Raw genomic sequence first — 21,517 nt, forward strand, 5'->3', positions numbered from 1 at the left:
TGCAACTTAAAAAAACACTTGCATTTGTTGGGTGTAGTGTTTTATAAATATCAACCAGGTCAAGGTAGTGTTGCTCGGAACCCATGTCTCTGCTGATTTGTCTAATTGTTCTAGCAATTGCTGTGGAGTTTAAAACTCTCCAAATATAAGAATGATGGAATTACCTACCTTTCCTTTTAATCGTATCAATTCATTGTTTTTTTTTCTAGAAGTTTGTACTTCTAGTCCCCTTCACCTATTTCACCCATTGTAGCTATTGCTTCCTTATATTTTAATTCTGTACCTTGCTGGTTGTGGCCATTTTACGTAATCATAGGCCATGTGTGATTATGTCTTCCTGACTCACCATTTTATGGTTATGAAAACTTCTTTCTTATCTCTTACAATTTTTTCTTACAATCTACTTTATCTCACAGTAATACAGCCACTCCAGCCCTCTTGATGCTTGCTGTTTGCCTTGTACGTTCTCTTCCATACAGCTACTTTCAACTTATTTATGCCTTTAAACATAAAGTGCATCTTTTCTGTACTTTTATTTTTTTAAATTTAATTTTATTATGTTATGTTAGTCCCCATACAGTACATCATTAATTTTTGATGTAGTGTTCCATGATTCATTGTTTTCGAATAACACCCAGTGCTCCATGTAGCACATGCCCTCCTTAATACCCATCACCAGGCTAACCCCTCCCCCAACCCCTCCCCTCTAGAACCCTCAGTTTGTTTCCCAGAGCCCATAGTCTCTCATGGTTCATCTCTCCCTCTGATTTCCCCCCTTCATTGTTCCCTTCCTTCTCCTAATGTCCTCCATGCTATTCCTGATGTTCCACAAATAAGTGAAACCATATGATAATTGACTTTCTCTGCTTGACTTATTTCACTTAGCATAATCTCCTCCAGTTCCATCCATGTTGATGTAAAAGTTGGGTATTCATCCTTTCTGGTGGCTGAGTAATATTCCATTGTATATATGGACCACATCTTTATCCATTCATCTGTTGAAGGGCATCTCGGCTCTTTCCACAGTTTGGCTATTGCGGACATTGCTGCTGTGAACATTGGGGTGCATGTGGCCCTTCTTTTCACTACATCTGTGTCTTTGGGGTAAATACCCAGGAGCGCAATTGCTGGGTCATAGGTTAGCTCTATTTTTAAATTTTGAGGAACCTCCACACTGTTTTCTGAAGTGGCTGTACCAACTTGCATTCCCACCAACAGTGTAAGAGTGTTCCCCTTTCTCCACAACCTCTCCAACATTTGTTTCTTGCCTTGTCAATTTTTTGCCATTCCAACTGGTGTAAGGTGGTAACTCAGTGTGGTTTTGCTTTGAATTCCCTGATGGCTAAAGATGTTGAACATTTTTTCATGTGTCTGTTAGCCATTTGTATGTCTTCTTTGGAGAAGTGTCTGTTCATGTCTTCTGCCCATTTTTTGACTTGATTATTTGTTTTATGGGTGTTGAGTTTGAGAAGTTCTTTATAGATCTTAACTGTGTTCCACTTTCCTTGTTCTTCATATGTTGGGTAATTTTGGATTTTATTCTAGACATTCTGAATAATAAATTGTGAATAATCTTGATTCTGTTTCTTTTGGTTTAGCAATCTTGTAGTTGAACTGCAAACTCAGTTTCTTAAGTGTTCCTTGAGTGGTAGCTTTAATCTTGATTCAAATCTTTGTCTTTAGGCTGAACTGAGTCTGCTTTATTCACGTGTTGCTCAAAGGTGTCAGCCAGAGATTTAGACTGACAGAACTTGGGGGCCTCTTTGGTTCTTCTTTTCTAAAATTCTCCTTCTCTTCCCAGTAGGTGCAATTTTCTGAATGCAATCTTCTGATTCTGAGAGCAGAAAGACATCAGTTTTTCCACTTATGCCCCTCACATTTCCACACTACCAATTGTACCTGGTTCCTGACAAAAACCTGCAAAAATAATAGGACATCACTTTATGTACCTCTGATAATATAAATGTGGATTCTGCCTGCTTCTGTCCATTCCTCAGTGCCTTAAGGTTGTTGCTTTATGAATTATGGCCAGAGCTTATGGTTGCTTTCTGCAGGACTGTCAGTCTGATAGGATTTTACCCAGTAAGGATAAGAATTAGAACACAGTACAGTTTGAAACATTAAACTTTACTCTGACTATAAAAATTATCTCTTAAAATACTAATATTCCCAGTATGCATCATTAAAGGGAAATAACTTTTTCTATATAGAGATTTATCTTTTATGGAGACAATCTTTTTTTCCAAGATTTACTTCCACAATTTAAGAATAATATGGAAGGCAATAAATGTTCGGCTGGAACAGTAGCTTTCATAGTAGCAACCATCATTCACCATTATTTATGTCAGGACAAAACTGCAGCTATGATTTCTCATAACGTGATCTGTGAGCACTCATCCTTCACAGAGATGCCCCAGCCTATATTTTTCTTGCTCCAGCAGGACATGAAGACAAACAGATGGTACTTACTGTGCCCCTTGGCCTCTAGTAGGTGTCTAATGCTTATTCACTCTCAGTCATCTCTTTCTAGTTATAAAAAGGGTTTGCTATTAGTTACCTGTACTTGTTCAACTGATTATACTTCAGTATAACCTAGCTGAGCTATTCAATATTCAAAGTTTTTATTATGGAAAATTTCAAATATATAAAAAATGGAGAACAGTATAATAAAGCATCATTTACTATAACCCAGAATCAACAATTATCAACTCATGGCCACTCTTATTTAATCTATAGCCTACTCTCTACCACTGTTCTCCATTGACACTTAAACCGGGATCTTTCTGTAGCAAATTCCAGACATTTAATCATATTATTTGTAAAGAGTGGATAATCACACACATCAATAGACTATATTTTAGAACAGTTTTGGTTCACAGCAAAACTAAGCAGAAAGTACAGATTTCCCATATATTCCCTGCCCCCACACACGCATAGCCCCCTGCATTGTCAACATCCACACCATGTGGTGCATCTGTCACAACCCATGAAACTGCATTGCCATATCAAAGTCCAGAGTTTATACTAGGGTTCACTCTTGGTGTTGTATGGTTTTGAACAAATATATAAAGCTATGTTTCCCCCAGTATAGTATCACACAGAATAGTTTCACTGCCTTAAAAACCCTCTGTGCTCTGCCTATTCATCCCCTCACTCCTCTCTCCAACCCGATATTTTTACTGTCTCTATAGTTTTCCCTTCTCCACAATGTCGCATAGTTGAAATTGTACAGAATGTAGCCTTTTCACATTGACTTCTATTAGTAATATGCATCTAAGCTTCCTCCATAGCTTGATGTGTACTTTTTTTTTAGCACTGAATAATGTTTTCCTGAACGAATATACCATAGCTTATTTATCCATATACCTACTGAAAGACATCTTGGCTGCTTCCAAGTGTTGGCAATTAGAAATAATTATTGTATCTGAAGTCATTGCCAAACTCAAGGTCATCTAGATTTTTCTTATATTACTAGTTTTATAGTTTTGCATTTTATATTTAGGTCCATGATCCATTTTGAGTTAATTTTCGTAAAATTATTAGTAAGTCTAGATTCATTACTTTCCATGTGCCCAGTTGTTCCAGCACCATTTGTTGAAAAGCCTATCTTCTCTCCATTGTATTACCTTTGCTCCTCTGTCAAAGGTCAGTTGACTATATTTGTCTGGGTCTAGTTCTGGGCTATGTATTCTGTTCCATTATCTATTTGTATATTCTTTTGGCAATACCAATTTTGGTTACTGTTGCTTTACAGTGACATATGACATGTTATCATGTCATTTATAAAAAGTTAAAGGATAATGACTTTTGAAAATTATAACCATGTATCATTACAACACATAAAATAGCAACGATAATTCCTTAATATAATCAATACTGTTTAAATATTGTTAGAACAATAATGTTTAAAATTTTTCCAAATGTCTAATTTTCTAAAAACAATTTGTTGGTTCAAATCGGGATACAACTAACATCCTTACAATGCAATTAGATACATCTCTGAAGTATCTTTTATTATGTAGAATGCCCTCCGGATTCTCCCTCTAATTTTCTCTGAAATTTTGCTACTGAAGAAATGGGGTTGTTTGCTTTAATTTCCAGCAATATTGATTTTGCTGATTATCCATTGATTATGTTCTTCTATCCCCTGTATTTTCTATAAATTGTTAAGTAGATCTAGACATTTAAGTTTGACTTGTTGGCAAGAATACATCATTGGTGTACTCTAAGACTTGTTTCTAAGTATGGAATAAAAGATAGCTTCCACATGATAAGCTTGATTTGGTACCTTTAAGCACCCAGGGATGGGGAATGGGGTCATCAGGTTAGAAAGCTCTTTTCAATGTTTAAAAGTTGTAGTAAACCATATCTTATGAGCAACAAATCCAAAGCCCATGCAGATATAAACAGTTTGGTGTTAAAGGTCAAATAAAACAAATAAAAAATTAATCTGAAGTTTCAGCTATAGATGGGAGATTGAAACCACACATCATTAACTTCAGCTCTAACCAAAACCCTCTCTCTCTTATAAAGTTCATATAAAGAACTTTATTGTCCTTTTATATATGTGTGTGTGTGCATGCATGTGTATATGCATATAGTATATGCTGTATATAGGTATATATACACCATATGTATACTGCATACAACCATGTGTTATGATAGCTAATAATATGTTAAACATACATACAAAGCATAAATCCACAAAGTAAAAAAGGAGAGGAAATAATAGCTAGAAGAGTTTGAGAGCTGCCAAGTATATGGGTAAGTGGAAACTGATTTAGCAGATCTAAAGAAGTCAGATCCTAAACTGGTAGTATGAAAGAAAAAGATGCAACCTACTTTACACTGCAAAATTCCACAAAGGCTCAAGAATTTGTGTTATGGGAACTTCTGGAAGTGGGGATCAAGTTGGGGTTAAAACCAAATGATCAGTTTAAAGGCTGTTTAAGAAATAGCTACATGTTCCCAGGTCTTCTCTTCCTCCCCACATAGCTGGGAACATGCCCTCTACCTTCTCACTCCAGCAGATTAGAGCTGTTTTCTCTGGAGGGTAAATGCAGAAGGCTGTATATCCAATTGAGAGCAGGCACTGTCCTTACCTCCAAGACTTCTTTCTTTTGATTTTCAGGATACTGAGAGCAGTTTATATGCTCTTGGCAGGAGACAAGAACAATTCTCTCTAGAAAATCTGACGAGTCCCAGAAAAATGACCTAAATATAATAATATTAGGAATTCCCCAATGAAAAGGCCCATCCATCCATACTACCCTATGAAGCTAATGGCTGAAAAGCCCCACCCAGTCCATGGAATTTATAATCCAATTCAGCTTTTTAGTGCTCTACTGATAAATATGAATAAATATCCAAAGCTTGCTAGAAGTTTGAGAAAAACTTATGACATTTATTCTAATATATGAGAAGAATAAAGAAATTTGGAGACTATACAAAAAGAAAAAAAAACAACTTCTAAAATAGTATAATTATCTCGAGAGAAATACGAAATCAACAGAGCTATAAAAAAGAATATTCAGAGAAAAAAACTTCTTATAAATGAAAAACAACATAGCAGAAATGAAAAACCAATAAAAAGGTTGGACAACCCAAAGCTAATATAACACTGTATGTTAGCTACACTGGAATTAAAAAAAGGGGGTGGGGTTTGATGATAAATGTGAGGAAATTTCTCAGAAAGTAGAATAAAAGTCAAAAGATTTAAAAATTTCTTAAAACAATCAGGAAAGGAGATCCAAATACTAAAGATAAAGTTAAAAATGGGGACAAAAGGGATTCCAATAAATAATTTAAGAAAAATTCCCCAAATCTAAAGACATTAGACTTACCATGATGAAAAAAAGGGCATCATACCCAAAACAACATCATGAACTTTCAAAAAACTGGGAAAAGGAGATTCTACAAAAGATTCTATAAGCAGATATTGACAGACACTGGAAGACAACAGTGAAAAGGCTTCAGAATTCTGGGGAAATAGGATTTCCAACCTAGAATTCTATATCCAGCCAAACTATCATGAAGATTTTCGTCATATATTCAAGGTCTCAAAAAAGTTACCTCCCCATATACTCTTTTCCCAGGAAGTTACTGGAGGTTGAGTTCTATCAAGTGAGGGAGCAAATCAAGAGAGAGGATGTTATGGGATACAAAAGCAGTGATCCAATACTAAAGAAGGGCAGAGAAAAATTCTAGGATGACGATGATGATGGGAGACCCTAAGATGACAGGTGTGAGGCTGACCTAGAGGGCACCCAGTCTGGATGAGAGGAGGCTGAGAAGCTGTGGGTGAGATTGTTCAAGAAGATAAACTTGATGAAATATCTATGTGTCTGAATATAATACAAGGACATTTTGCATAACTTGGATGGAGGAAGTTTTGGGATGAGAGAAAACTACATAGAATACATAAAAATACAAAAAGGAAAAGGATGTTTGTATGTTACTGGCTTACCACTGAAGGCATTTACATTAAGTATAATAACTTGAACAATGAATAATGATGTAACCAAAGCAAACATACTGGGAGGAAAGGCTAGGGCAGTGTGCTTCTATGGTAGAGGCGATGAAAGAGAGCTAAATTCTCATCTTCCGCTTTAAGCAAGACAATAGAGACTAAGCAGAATAAAAAGTAACAATATAAACCTATTTATATTGACATTGAGGTAAATACCAAAAGAATCAGATCAGGTAAAAGAGTTGAAAGTGAATGGTTTTAGGAAGCAGGCAAAGGGGGAGGGAGGGTATAGAGAGGACTGTTCATTTTCACAACCAGCTCTGTGGAACCACTTGACCCTTTATGTATATAGCTTAAAAATATAAAAAGGTAATCTGACACATTTGCTACTATAACTTCATCGATAACATTGAATAAATATTTCCCAAGGGCCTATTTGGTACCAACTGCTGGGCGAGAACCTGCAGTCACCACCCAGAGGCAGCCCAATGGCTACTGGCTGCAGCACATGGAGCTCCTTATGCCATCCAAGGGTTCTGGGGGTTAGCTGAGGGCAGGGCACAGAGTAGGATGGAAGACAACTCCATGGCCATCTGATATTTGGTGCATACCCAGGTGAGGCCTGGTTCTAGGAGCCCCTACCATTTAGCTAGAGAAATTTAATAAGCATTTTGAAAGGGAAAACTTTGGAAAAAAGAAAGAGATGGGGATAAATATTTGTAAGTCATTCTAATAGGAAAAGAAGCAGGGGGAGCAGGAATTGATTAGACATCCAGGAAGAGAATTTAAAAAGAAAAGGAAGCTAAAAAGAAGTTTTAAAGGAATTTCACTTTTGTGCTCTGGTCAGGATACTTTGTGATCTTCAAGGAGGAGATGGCTTTCTTGATAGCCCTTGTGGGTGAGTTAAGAGGAAGTTTCTCTGATTCCTTCCTTATCATTCTCTGGTCACTTATGATTTTCTAAATGTCAAGTCTAACAATCATTTCTCAGTATTCATCCATTGCACACATTTGCAACATTTGACCTCGCCAACAATCTCTTTAATTCCAACATGATTCTTGTTCTTCCCTTGATTTTTGTGACATGCCCCCCCACCTCATGACTCCATTCTTCCCTGGTTCTCCTCCTGCCTCTGTGATGAGTCCTTCCATGGGCTTTCTTCGGCAGTAGTGGTCAGCTAGTTGTCTTCTCAAGGATGTGTGCCTGGCTGAAGAGTTTGCAGGCAGATGGGACAGAATATTCAAGAAAAATGTGACAAAAATAATGAGAACAACCACATCACTATGAACAATGACTACAGCAACACAGCCAGTGGGACACCAGTCATGGTTATGATGCTGATGAAGACAATGTGACCAGCTGCAATGTTAACTGTGTCTTAAGAGTTTATGGGCTAGACAGGAAAAAGGTATTTTGGCATCCTGCTGGCTTTTATTAGCCAAATTACCAACAGGTAACCCAAAGACCCAGATCCTGTTTATAAAATATTTATTGTTACATATTTATAACCTGGCCAGGTACAAAAAGGCTTTCCAGTGATACATATGATAAAACTGAATTCAAAATGCTAGTGAACAAAATATAAGATGACGTCAACACACCAAAAACATGACTCTAATATATAAGAATATGCATTCAATGCAAAGCTCAAATCATTAAAATAGCTATTACAATTGAGGTATGTATATCAAATATTCAATATCTTTTATATTTTCAGAGCATTTTTATATACCCATATGAAAACCTTTATGAGAGTACTGCTAAAAAATGTTTAATGACAAAAATGTATGCTAGTTTCAGCTTATAGTTAAGCACAATTATTTTAAGCATATATTAAGTAAAATACAGCTATGGGGCGCCTGGGTGGCTCAGTTGGTTAAGCATCTGCCTTCGGCTCAGGTCATGATCCCAGGGTCCTGGGATGGAGCCCCACATCGGGCTCCCTGCACAGCAGGGAACATGCTTCTCCCTCTGCCTCTGCCCCTCCCCCCTCAACCCCGCTCGTGTTCTTTTTCTCGCTCTCAAATAAGTAAAAAAATTTTAAAAAAGAGTTAAAAAAAAAAGTAAAATACAGCTAACTTTACTTTAGAAACCCAATCTTGGTTTAAAAGCTTGTTGAAATTTATGATAACATTTCAGAAAACACATAACACTCTTATACAACTAATAGAATATCCTACAGCACATGATCAAAACAGAAATACATCACCATCTTGTATCAAATCCAGAATTAAAAGTGTAACCTTTTCTATTTATCCCCTCTAAGAAAGCTACATGCAAGGATTGCAGAGACAGGAGAGTGCCTCGGAAAGCTTGCCTACAGCAACAATGCTTGTCTTGCAATGTCAGAATCATTTCTAGAGCATGCCACTTTCATGGCATACTGATATAGAAAGTCTTAGTAAAACCAAATTATTCCAATACATTTTTAGCACTGAAGGTGAGGCCGACTTTGCTAACTGATGTGAAGCCAGGCTGACCACATTAATGTGAATGTGCTAAACCCAATGCTACCTGCGTGTGAAAGCACCTTTGAGTATCTTAATTCTTTTTCTTGGCTATGTTTTTGTAAATTTGCTCCAAGTCCTGGTTTATCTCTCAACTTTCCTCTTACATTATATTCAGCTTTCTCCTCCTAACCACTGAATTCTTCTTCTGTACCTCAAGAAGGTTTTGAAATCCCCCTTTCTTCCAAGAAGTCCCCCTTGACTTGTTGGAATAGTAGTCCTTGAACCACCTCATTTGGGTATGGGGTTTTTATGTGCCTACCCTTCATTCTCTGAGCCATAAAAGCACTTACTTGTCCCTATTTTGCTTAAGTTTTATTATCCTCTGGCACTTATGTGCTTCCCTGAGCTGTGTCACTGATGGAGGGACAGCAGAAAGCATGTTTAGCTGGGAGGAAGAACTGGCCATGGTTAATTTAAGGAGTGATGAAGCCAGACAACTCTGAGTGACACATCCTGCCCTGGTGGTCTTAAAGTCACTAACCTCTCTCTTAAGCCCTGGTTTACTCATCTGTGAAATGGACATAATACCTCCTAGCTTATAAGGTTGTCAAAAGGCTATTGGGAGGCTAAGTGAGATAATTTGGTGTAATGCCTAGCATACGGTAAGCCCCCAACAAGTAGAGAATTAGCAGAACAGCTAATAAATGCTTTCTGACAATGATTAGACAAATATAAGGTAAACCAGAATTTATTTTGCACATTAAAACTAGGCATAAAAAGTTATATAGCTAATGAAAATGTAGAAATAAAGACACTTAGGGAGAAAATGACAATTATATCTTGTATTAAAGACACATTCTTTATTGGACAAATGCTCCGCAGTGGATATTTAAAATAACACAAACATTCAGGACTGTAGATTTGTAATTTAGTTCATCATCCTGTTAGATACAATAGTTAACATGCTTAGGAGAGACAATATTCTGTATGTTCCTCAATAAGCTTTATCAAGCACATTTGTAAAAATTAAAATTTCACTTTTAGTTATTATGATTTTCCCCATACACCAAATGAACAAACATAACAACACAAGTCAATTTTAAATAATGGATACTGTATTTGGCTCTACTGTACTCTAAAATTACTTACATTAGTAAAGATATTAATTTCAGGCTTAAAAAGGGGGATTCTGTGAGATCCATAGAAACATTTGCGAACCCTGACACAGAGCCAATGGATAAGGGAATTACTCAGTTTTCTGAGTGAATAGTATGATAAAGTTAGGTAGGGGAAGCTGCCTTTGAAAGAGATCACGGTGCCCTGCCCCTATTCTGGTAAACGAAGTCCTCAGCAAATGTAGGACAAATGGCATGAGGTTCATCAGCAGTTCCTACTGCTTAGTAACAGAGGAGTGTCTTTGAATCTTCAGAAAACACAGACTCTGCCAGAGCAATGTTCTTTTAGCTACTGAGCAAGACACTTCAAAGGGTAAGGAGCAGTGGAGAGAAATGACATTGCCAGAGGGGCAGGAGTGAACAGGGGTGGGCAGGAGGGCCAGCTATCACCAGAGGGCCCGGCTTGTTCTTTGGGAGGCAGTGAAGACTGTAGCTATTCCCACCAGCATCTACTGGGGTATCCAAGCTCCACCACAGTAACAAATCGATCCTCAGAGACAGGCAATGCATTGAAACGAAAAGACACATTAAATTAAGAGTGAGTGGGACAAAGAAAAGCTACACCGAAAGGTGCTTAATGTTTATTAGCTTGGTGAGAAATAAAAAGTAGGCAGCAAGACACAAAGTTAACTCATGGACATGTGGACCACAAATAATGTACCCCAAATATAACATTTTCTTAGGCAAACTGCAAAATTTTCTAAAACTCCACTTGAATTAGGAGAGTTAGAGGTATCTGTATGAAATAAAGTTTTTAAGTACAGATGTGCAATTTAGGACACTTAAAGTTCCAAAGATGTCTAAATATAACTTTCCAAATCTTAACAATATCTCCATGTGTCTTTGAAGCTCCAGACACTAAAAGTCCAATATAAGACACTGAAAAATGCCTTAGTTACATCACATGCCATCTCAAAGCACTCCCTGTAAAAGCAGCTCTTCCTGCAGCATTCATCATGCAACATCTAGCTAAAAATATATATATTTAAAGGTATCTTAAAGACATATAGCGCCTAATGTAATAAAAATGACAAGAGTTATTGCTTGGGCATTTCAAGCAAGGTCATTTTGGTTGAAATAAAACATATACAAACATCTTTCTAAGCTACCAATTTGGGGAAAAGAGAGAGAGTGCAAACCTAATGCTTTATATGCTAATACCTTTAGGGCACTTAATAAAGTGGTAACAATTTATTACTTGTTATCTTTAGAATGCCCTTTTTTTGGTGGTATTTATGTCTTCATCATAGTTGAAGAAGCAGCTTGGAAACAGGTGAGCTGCAAGTGCATGCTACTCTTGAACTTGTTCAGCAGCTCTTCCAGTAACCTGAAGGGAGGAGAAGCTATTTTACAACCTGGCAGAGTGAAGGTTGCCTAGCAACATAAGAAAACATGCAGAGGAGCCAACTGCCCAGCTTTAGCTTCTGCTTATTGAAGTTATTTACTTGTTGATTCTTAACTCAATAACAGAAGTAAATTAGTCAAAGAAGCTAGTCAAAAGGAATATATATTTATATATATATATTTATTTTATATATAAAAATCTCCCTCCTGTCTCCTTTCCCTAGATTAATTAGATTTCTTCCTAAACACATTAATGCTTGGGCCTGTACTTTTTTTAATTCACTTTTTAAAAATTTCAAAAATACTAAAATGTACTCTTTTTGGCATACAGTTCTATGAACACTGATAAACACACATTAGCAACCTAATAACCCCCATAATCAGGACACAGAATAGTTCCATTACCCTCCAAGTCCTCTTGTGTTGCCCCTTTGTAGCCACCTTTCTCCTTACCCTCACCCCTTGGCAACTACTGGTCTACTGTCTGGCTCCTCCTATTTTGCATTTTTGTTTTGAACACGTATTGGAGAGTGGTAAACTGAAGTGGTGAATTAAGCACTAGAAGACTCAAGGTCAGTTCTAACTCAGTGGGCAAATTATACTAGTATTTGATAACTCAACTGCTTTCTTTAACTGGTTTGATGTATAATTTTAGGGCCAGAAAGGATCTTAGAGTTCATTTGGTTCAGATGAAGCAACCAAGAAGTGGGCTTAATGATACTAGGGTCAAAAGATTATTTTATGGGTTTAACAATGCCCAAAATTAGAACACCATCTCCATGTGACATTTTCCCAGCCTCACGTGTTCTCTCTGCCCTCTGAGTTTCCATAACACTCATCTATGCAAAATCACAGAGCCTACACCACGGTTTTCATGTCTATAGACTGAGCAGCCAAATGCAAAGGCAGGTGGACTTCAGTTATGGTTAGTAAAGGAGCAAAGACCTACAATGTTTCCGCTACCTCAGTTGAGGGTAGGTTGAACATTTATGAAATTTGTCTGGCCTACATTTTGTCTCAGGTCAGAATTTCCTGTTTTATGAGTAGCAAAGTTTAAACTCTGGCCAAGACCATTAACATAGTGTTAGTGAAACATACAATTTCATTATGTCATGTGTATAAATTTACTTTTTTTATTACTTTATGTTATATAAAGCAAAAAGCATACATTGCTGGATCACTCAAAGGAAAAAATCATCAAGTCCTGCCTTTTACTGGTCTTTTTATATTGCTCTTAGTATTATCTTCTTAAAAATGTAGGACAATAATAGTTTACTGAGTCAAAATAAACTTTCTTAAAATGTTTTTTAATATCAGTCACTTAAAACAAGAAAAGAACTAATTTCTAAACTGCCATAAACCCAGAGGAAAGGTTTTACCTTATTCTGTCACTTTGAAGACAAGCCAGGTACAGCCAACATAATGCATACTATTCAAGGGCTATTAAGTAGTGCTTTTCCTTAAATCCAAATCATTATCTATTCAAAAAGTACTTTTAGGTAACAAAACCTTGTTCAACACATCTTAACTGGCCCTCAAAAACAGCATACAGAACTTACTTTTTATCTGCTCCGCTTGAAAGCTGAGGCAGGGCTTCTAAAGCCTGTTTAAAACTAGACCTGGAACACAGACAAGCAACATTTAAGTTGAGACATTTCATATTTCTAAGAGAAATTAAGAGCATCATTAAAAATTCTTAAGCATATTTTAAATATAAAGAAACCAGTATAAGCCAATGAAGCATGTAGAAATATGAGAAAAAGTAAAAGTGAAAAAACAATAGAAAAAGTAAAAGTAAAAGTGAGGGTATAGTGTCTAGTTCCCAGGCAGAAGCCTTGTAGGAGTAGGGTCAGAAAAAACTCAACTAGGAAATGAAACAGAACTTGAAAAGCTAAAAGAGAGGGCGCCTGGGTGGCTCAGATGGTTAAGCGTCTGCCTTCGGCTCAGGTCATGATCCCAGGGTCCTGGGATCGAGTCCCACATCAGGCTCCCTGCTCCTTGGGAGCCTGCTTCTCCCTCTGCTTCTCTCTCCCTCTGTCTCTCATGAATGAATAAATAAAATCTTTAAAAAAAAAAAAAAGCTAAAAGAGAGACTGATTTTGACAAAAGGATGCTACTCATGGTACATGAGAGCTTATATGTGGACATGTTCAATTTTTAAAAAGTCTTTTCAAAAACAAAACTGAACTATTAAAGCAACTGGTAAGAAAGGAAGGAAATGAATTAGAAATAGGGATGATCTTGTGACAGATTATGCAAATGGGGACATTTATAGTATTGACATGTACAGGGCCTGATTTACAGCCAATATCTTCCATTAATTAAATATAGTCTATAGGATTTAGTTATTATTATATCTAAAATTTGTAGGATAAGTGGAGATTGACTGTTTGATTTTATTTTATTTTTTTATTTTTATTTTTTTAAAGATTTTATTTGTTTATTTGACAGAGAGAGAGAGATAGCGAGAACAGGAACACAAGCAGGGGGAGTCAGAGAGGGAGAAGCAGGCCTCCCGCCAAGCAGGGAGCCCGATGCGGGGCCCAATCCCAGGACCCTGGGATCACGACCTGAGCCGAAGGCAGACGCTTAATGACTGAGCCACCCAGGCGCCCCTTGACTGATTGATTTTAATTCAACATCCTTTCTTTTCATGAAAACCTAAAAAGATGAGAATTAAAAAGGCCCACCAATTTGGTATGCTTAACTTTTTAAAATAGAAAGTACCAGAAAAGCTACTGAATCAAATAAAAAGCCTTTTAGGGGAAATTATTTGGTAATAACTTATAGTGGTCACTAAGGAATAATTTTTAACTTCTTCTTTTATAACTTGTTGTCTAAGGGTAAAGAAATAAATGTAATTATTCTTGCCTTTAAGATAGTCTTTGACTTTATATTAGAAAAACGGATCCTCATCACTGTACGAGCAAACATATTTTGGGCAATGTTTCTCAAACTAGTGGCAAATATCGCAGCAACAAACAGACTACAAAGTCCCAAGAGGAGTATAAAAACTGGTAGCGGAAAGCTTCAGTTGTTCCTCATTAGGGCAAGGGATAGGTTAAACTTGTGGGCACACTTAGCTCCCTTTCCAATATGAAATTGACTTTCCTCTTTCCTGATGTAGAGAGGAGTCTCCACTGTTATCTCTACCATCATCTTAAACCTCTTCTCAATTAATCAAAAGAAATGTAATGCTATTATTCTTTATTTTTACATTATGACAATAATGATGATCATGAAGATGATACCACTGATTATTTGCAGACCAAGAGTCTAGAAGGTAAATTTGCATATTTTTAATTTAATTCCCCCAAAACTTTGCCTAGAAAGTATTTATTATTTTTCTTTCATAGATGAGGAACTTAGGCTCTGAAAGGTTAAATTAATAGGAATAAAACCTAGGTACTTACACAAATCATGCACCCACATCAGATAGGGACGGAGTGGAGGGCCCTCCATCAACTATTATTTAATACTTTAGAAAAATGATGGCTGGGAAAAGGTGTGGCTAAATAACTAACATGGGAACCATCTAGAAATGGCTTCTGGTCAGCCATCATGAACAGGAATAAGAAGCTAACTTCATTCATTAGGAAAAACTTTTAAAAGTCTTTTCAGTTGTAATAAACACAGTAAAATTGATGGCATAAGCCATGTCATCAAAAGCTTGGAAGTGAATAAGTATATCACACAAAGTGTCCTGAAACATTTTACTTGTATACTACTTGGATTCTCAGGCACATTACCAATACAACCCAGTATATTTCCTAGGTACTATTGACAATGGAGTAAACAATTTTGTATAGGCAAGTAGTTAGTGATGTTTCAGTTCACCTACTGATATTTCAGTGATAGGAAATCCTGACTTTCATTCAAAACAGCTAAAAATTATCATCAAATTTCCACTACAAAATTTTGTAGAGAAACCACAAGGCTTCCTCTTATGCTGATATTTACAATGCTTAAACTGTCCCTCAGAGTCTGCTATGAATAGATTAAAATTCAATTCTTATTTTCTCCTTTTTTCAAAAAGTATGTAATGCTCTGATATATCATTATGAGATTAAGATTTATCTTACTGAATGAAAACATAAAATCATATTAAGTCTTTTTTCCTTTATATTATGCTACAAAGAACCAGTATTAGGAGGCTTTGGCTTTTTATGCTTTTTAGCTAAAAATTAATCAAATATAAACTTTATCACTTCACGATCATGAGCACTCAGTCTAATCAGTTATCTTTACAAAGGATTTTATATACTAATAAGCTTTATTTTATTTTAGTTTTTTATGTTCAGTTAGCCAGCATATCATAAGTTTTTGATGTAGTGTTCATTGATTCATTCATTAGTTGCATATAACTTTATTTTTAATGAAGCACTCAGAACAAAAATATTTAGCATCTCACTTGCTTTCAGGCGTCAGGTGAACAGCCACAGTATCCCTCAAAGCACAGATTTCAAGCCGTGCCTAAACATGAGAAAAGGACAAAGTGACCACAGGGAACTGCATCAATTATTATTGAAACAAGCGGACAGTTTCCAGCCTGCTTACTGCAGGGACAAGGTTGACAGAAGACCATTGGCATGTAGTTATCCCCCACCTACCATGGTGACTATTAATTATAAACAGACTTTCTAAAACACTCTAAAGAAATCAGCTATGACAAAATATTCTTTTATTGAAAATTAACTTAGAGTCAAGTATGACTGTGTGAAGGCAGGCAGTCAGATATCTTGTTATAAAAAGGTTCAACCTATGCAAGGATTTTCCAGAAAGCTGTATTTACTACCTAACCAGTAATTTTTCCTTTCGTCTGTTTGTGAGGAGAAGCAAAATTTGAAACACTGTCCCTAGATTATTGCCCCACACAACAGATTTAAGAAAAAATGGATTGGCTTACTTCCTTATACCTATGCCCTTTTGGGCATACTGACTTTAATCTCAAAAGTTAAAATAAAGCTCTGCAGATTTAATGCAATGTCTATTAAAATCACAGCTGGCTTTGTTTGGTGATTGTTTTTTATAAAAATTGACAAGTTGACCCAAACAGACAAAACCATCTTGAGAAAGAGTAACACAGATAGAGAAACACTTTCTGATATCAAAACTTTCTATAAATCTATAATAATCAAGATAGTGTGGCACTGCTATATGGACAGAAATACAGATCAGTAGAATAGGAAGGACGAGAGACAGACTAGTACATATGAGGACAATGAATCCCCATAGCAATTGGCTTGGAAAGCAAGAGGGGCCAAATTTTTTAAGTTTTTGCAACCAGCAGGGTGGGAAGCCTAGAGTTTCAAAGGTCAGCGGACTTGGCTGAGATAGACTCTGCAGGGCATTATGCTGCTCTTGGAGAGAAGGCTGGCAAACAACCTGGATACAGCCTGGGAACAGTGATCTGAAGAGCACCTGGGGCACACAGTGGGGAGGCTATCTGCTCACTTGGAGTACGTCCCAGAGAGAGGGTGTTCAAAATACACCCCTCAAGGGAACAAAGGAACTGGCATGTGCCATTTCCCTCCCCTGCCCGTCACCATAAACACAGGGCTGCCTGTGGGAACAAGCATAGCACCACACTCACTACCTAACTTGCTTACACCAAGCCCTCTCCCCCAAGTTCCTGTGATAACCACTCTTCCCAATCATGCTTGCCTTAGTCCCAGTGTGGTGGGTCTCCTCCCTAAGAGCACTGGCTCAAATCCCTGCCAACACCATGTCTCCCCACCTGGGAGTTTTGCACAACCTCAGTTCTGGCAGTGGTGGCAACAGGTCTCCGTTCATAAGCAGACAAGAGCATACCTAGTTAAAATGTACCACATTCAGGCCAGGGACCACACCCTGCCCAAAAAGGAGCCACTGCAGACAACTGGCCTGAAGGATAAAGCAGCCAAGACAAAACAGCAGATCACATGCAGCATATCCAGGAGACACTCCTGGAAGTGCCAGGCCCTGGAACAGTAGACACTACAAAGCAGGGCACTACAGGTCCTCTTCTACATTAGGCCATTACCCTCAAGAAAAGGAGACATAGCTGACTTTCCTAAAAGAGAGAAACAGGCAGAGACTTAGAAAAAATTACAACACTGAGAAATTTGTCACAAATGAAAGAATAGGACAAGGCCACGGCCAGAGGTCTAAGCAAAACAGACATAAGTAACATGCCTGATTGAGTATTTAAAGCAATGATCGTAAGGGTACTCACTGGACTTGAGAAGAGAGTGGAAGGTACCAGTGAGACCCTTAACACAAAGATTAAAAAAGAACTAATCAGATGTGGTTTTGGAGACACATCATGCTGCCGGGGTGGGGAAGGAGCTGCAGTTATGGAGAAGGGTGAGAGACTAGCACATATGAGGAAAACAAATCCTGCAATAGATGAGATTAGAAACATGTCTGATGGAATGAACAGTAGGCTGGAAGAAGAAGAGGAATGAATAATGACCTAGAAGACAGAGTAATGGAAAGTAATCAAGCTGAAAGAGAAAGGGAATTATGCAAAATGAGAATAGACTTAGGGAACTCAGTGACTTCATCAAACATAATAACATTTGTATTATAGGAGACCAAGAAAACAGAGAAAAGGGAGCAGAAAATTTATTTGAAGAAATAGTAGCTGAAAACTTCCTTAATCTGGGGGTGCCTGGGTGGCTCAGATGGTTAAGCATCTGCCTTTGGCTCAGGTCATGGTCCTGGGGTCATGGGATCGGGCCCCGCATCAGGCTCCCTGCTAGGCGGGGAGCCTGCTTCTCCCTCTGCCTCTGCCTCTCTCTCTCTGACTCTCAAGAATAAATAAATAAAACATTAAAAAAAAAATTCCTTAATCTGGGGAAGGAAACAGATATCTGGATCCAGGAGGCACAGAGAACCCAAAACAAAATCAACAAAAGCACACCCATGCCAAGATATGTTGTAATTAAATTGGCAAAATAGAGTGACAAAGAAAAAAAATTAAAAGCATCAAGACAAAAGAAGACAGTAACACACAAGGGAAACCCCATAAGGCTAGCAGGGGATTTTTCAGCAGAAATGTGGCAGGCCAGGGGCACCTGGATGGCTCAGTCAGTTAAGTGTCTGCCGTCTGTACAGGTCATGATCTCCCAGGTCCTGGGATCGAGGCCCATGTTGGGCTTCCTGCTCTGCAGGGAATCTGCTTCTCCTTCTGCTCTCCACCTATACTCATGCTCTCTTTCTCTCTCTCAAATAAATAAATAAAATATTTTAAAAAAACAAAAAGAAAAGAAATGTAGCAGGCCAGAAGGCAGTGGCATGATATATTCAAAGTGCGAAATGGGAAAAATCTGCAGCCAACAATATTCTATCCAGCAGGGCTATCATTCAGAATAGAAGGAGAGATAAGCAGTTTCCCACACAAAGAAAAACTGAAGGAGTTCATGACCACTAAACCAGCCATGCAAGAAATAGTTAAGGACACTCTGAGTGGAGACCAAAAGTGACAGTATGAAGGTAGGAAACACAAAAGCAATAAAAATGAATAATTCTGTAAAAAATCAGTCAACGAATTCATTTAAAAAAAAAAAAGGATGTGACATATGACACCATATACCTAAAATGTGGGGAGGGGAGGAGTAAAGAATGGGTTCAAACTTAAAGGACCATCAACTCAATATAAACTGCTATATGCACAAGATGTTATATAAAACCTAATGGTAACCACAAATCAAAAAGCACTAATAAATATGCAAAGAATAAAGAGAAAGAAATCCAATTATATAACTAAAGAAAACCAGCAAGCTATGAAAGAAAGACAAGAAAGGGTCAGACAAAATCTTCAGAACCAACCACAAAACAATAAAATGTCAATAAATACATATCTATCAATAATTACTTTGAGTATAAATGGACTAAATGCTCCAATCAAAAGACACAGGGTGACAAAATGGATAAAAAAAACAAGACCCACTTATATGCTGCCTAAAAGAGACTAAGACCTAAAGACACCTGCAAATCGAAAGTGAGGGGATGGAGAAACATCTATCATGCATATGGATGTCAAAAAAAAGCCAGTATAGCAATACTTATTTCAGACAAAAACAGACTTTAAGACAAAGACTGTAACAAGAGACAAAGAAGGACACTGTATCATAATAGAGGAGATAACCCAACAAGAAGATATAATAATTCTATATATCTATGCACCCAACATGGGAGCACCCAAATACATAAAACAGTTAATAACAAACATAAAGAACTAATTGATAATGATACAGTAACAGTAGGGGACTTTAACACCCCCCAGTTACATCAATGGGCAGACCATCTAAATAGAAAATCAACAGGAAACAATGGCTTTGAATGACACACTGGACCAGATGGATTTAACAGCAGAGTAGACATTCTTTTCAAGTGCACACGGAACATTCTCCAGAATAGATCACATATTAGCCCACAAAACAAGCCTCAACAAATTCAAAAAGACTGAAGTCATATCTTTTCTGACCACAATACAATGAAACTAGAAATCAACCACAAGAAAAAAATCTGGAAATAACACAAATATATGGGGTTAAATAATATGTGACTAAACAATGAATGGGTCAACCAGGAAATCAAAGAAGTAAAAAAGTACACAGAAACAAATGAAAATGAAAACACAATGAGACAAAATCTCTGGAATGCAGCAAAAGTGGTCCTAAGAGGGAAGTATACAGCAATACAGGCCTACCTCAAGAAGAAAAATCTCAAAACAAACAACCTACCTACACTAAAGGAGCTAGAAAAAGAACAACAAACAAAACCTAAAACCAGCAAAAGGAAGGAAATAATAAAGACCAGAGCAGAAATGAATGATATAGAAACTAAAAAAACAATAGACCAGATCAATGACACCAGGAGCTGGTTCTTTGAAAAACTGAGTAAAACAGATTTATCAACAAAAAAAGAGAAAGGACTCAAATAAATAAAATCACAAATGAGAAGAGAAATAACCAACAGCACAGAAATGCAATTATAAGAGAATATTATGAAAAACGGATATGCCAACAAATTGGACAACCTGGAAGAAATGGATAAATTCCTAGAAACATATAAGCTACCAAAACCGAAACAACTCCCACAAAGCAAAAGCCCAGTACCAGATGGCTTCACAGATGAATTCTACCAAACATTTAAAGAAGAGTTAATACCTACTCTTCTCAGACTATTCCAAAGAATAGAAAAGGAAAGAAAGCTTCCAAATTCATTTACGAGCCCAGCATTTCCTTTAAACCAAACCAGATAAAGACATGACTAAAGAGAACTATAGGCCAGTATCTCTGATGAACATACATGCAAAAATCCACAACAAAATACTGGCAAACAGAATCCAACAATACATTAAAAAAGTCATTCATGATGATCAACTGAGATTTATTCTTGGGTTGCCAGGGTGGTTCAATATTTGCAAATCAATTAACATGATACATAACATCAATAAGAGAAAGGAACTGTGACAAAGTGCAATTTCCATTCATGATAAAAACCCTCAACAAAGTAGGTTTAGAAGGAACATATCTCAACATAATAAAGGCCATATATGAAAAACCCACAGCTAAGATCATCATCAAGGGGGAAAAACTGAGAACTTTTCCTCTAAGGTCAGGAACAAGACAAGGATGTCGATTCTCACCACTTTCATTCAACATATTACTGGAAGTTCGAGCCACAGCAATCAGAAAACAAAAAGAAATAAAAGTCACCCAAATCCATAAGGAAGAAGTAAAAATTTCACTATTTGCAGATGATACTACATATAGAAAACCTGAAAGACTTCACCACAAAACTGCTAGAACTGATACACAAATTCAGTAAAGTGGCAGGGTACAAAATCAAGGTACAGAAATCTGTTGCAGTTCTATATACTGATAATGAAGCAGCAGAAAGAAATTAAGGAATTGATACCATTTACAACTGCACCCAAAATAATAAAATACCTAGGAATAAACCTAACCAAAGAAGTGAAAGACCTGTACTCTTAAAACTATAAAACAATGATATAAGAGATTGAAGATGACACAAAGAAATGGAAATACATTCCATGCTCATGAACTGAAAGAACAAATACTGTTAAA

General features: G+C 37.0%; 1 protein-coding gene across 4 annotated transcripts in view; it reads right to left on the reverse strand.

Moving 5' to 3' along the window:
• Nucleotides 1-706: 706 nt before the first annotated feature.
• The window catches only part of EXOC2 (exocyst complex component 2), a 287,628-nt gene continuing 266,817 nt past the window's right edge, over nt 707-21,517 (reverse strand). For 3 of the 4 annotated variants that reach the window (XM_088024102.1, XM_028091088.1, XM_028091089.1), the window contains 3 exons: nt 15,850-15,911; nt 12,998-13,057; nt 9,747-11,421 (listed from right to left, as the gene is read on the reverse strand). In XM_088024102.1, the coding sequence (XP_087880228.1) occupies nt 11,328-11,421; nt 12,998-13,057; nt 15,850-15,911 (216 nt within the window). In that variant the 3' untranslated portion in view covers nt 9,747-11,327. Of the gene's footprint in view, nt 1,918-9,746; nt 11,422-12,997; nt 13,058-15,849; nt 15,912-21,517 lie in introns of those variants that run through there. The other variant, XM_028091090.2, reaches the window with a different exon arrangement.

This window comes from Eumetopias jubatus, unplaced genomic scaffold (genome assembly GCF_037043125.1).
Source record: "Eumetopias jubatus isolate StellerSeaLion01/CBP00866 unplaced genomic scaffold, mEumJub1_p1.0 scaffold_6, whole genome shotgun sequence".
NCBI classification, from domain to species: domain Eukaryota; kingdom Metazoa; phylum Chordata; class Mammalia; order Carnivora; family Otariidae; genus Eumetopias; species Eumetopias jubatus.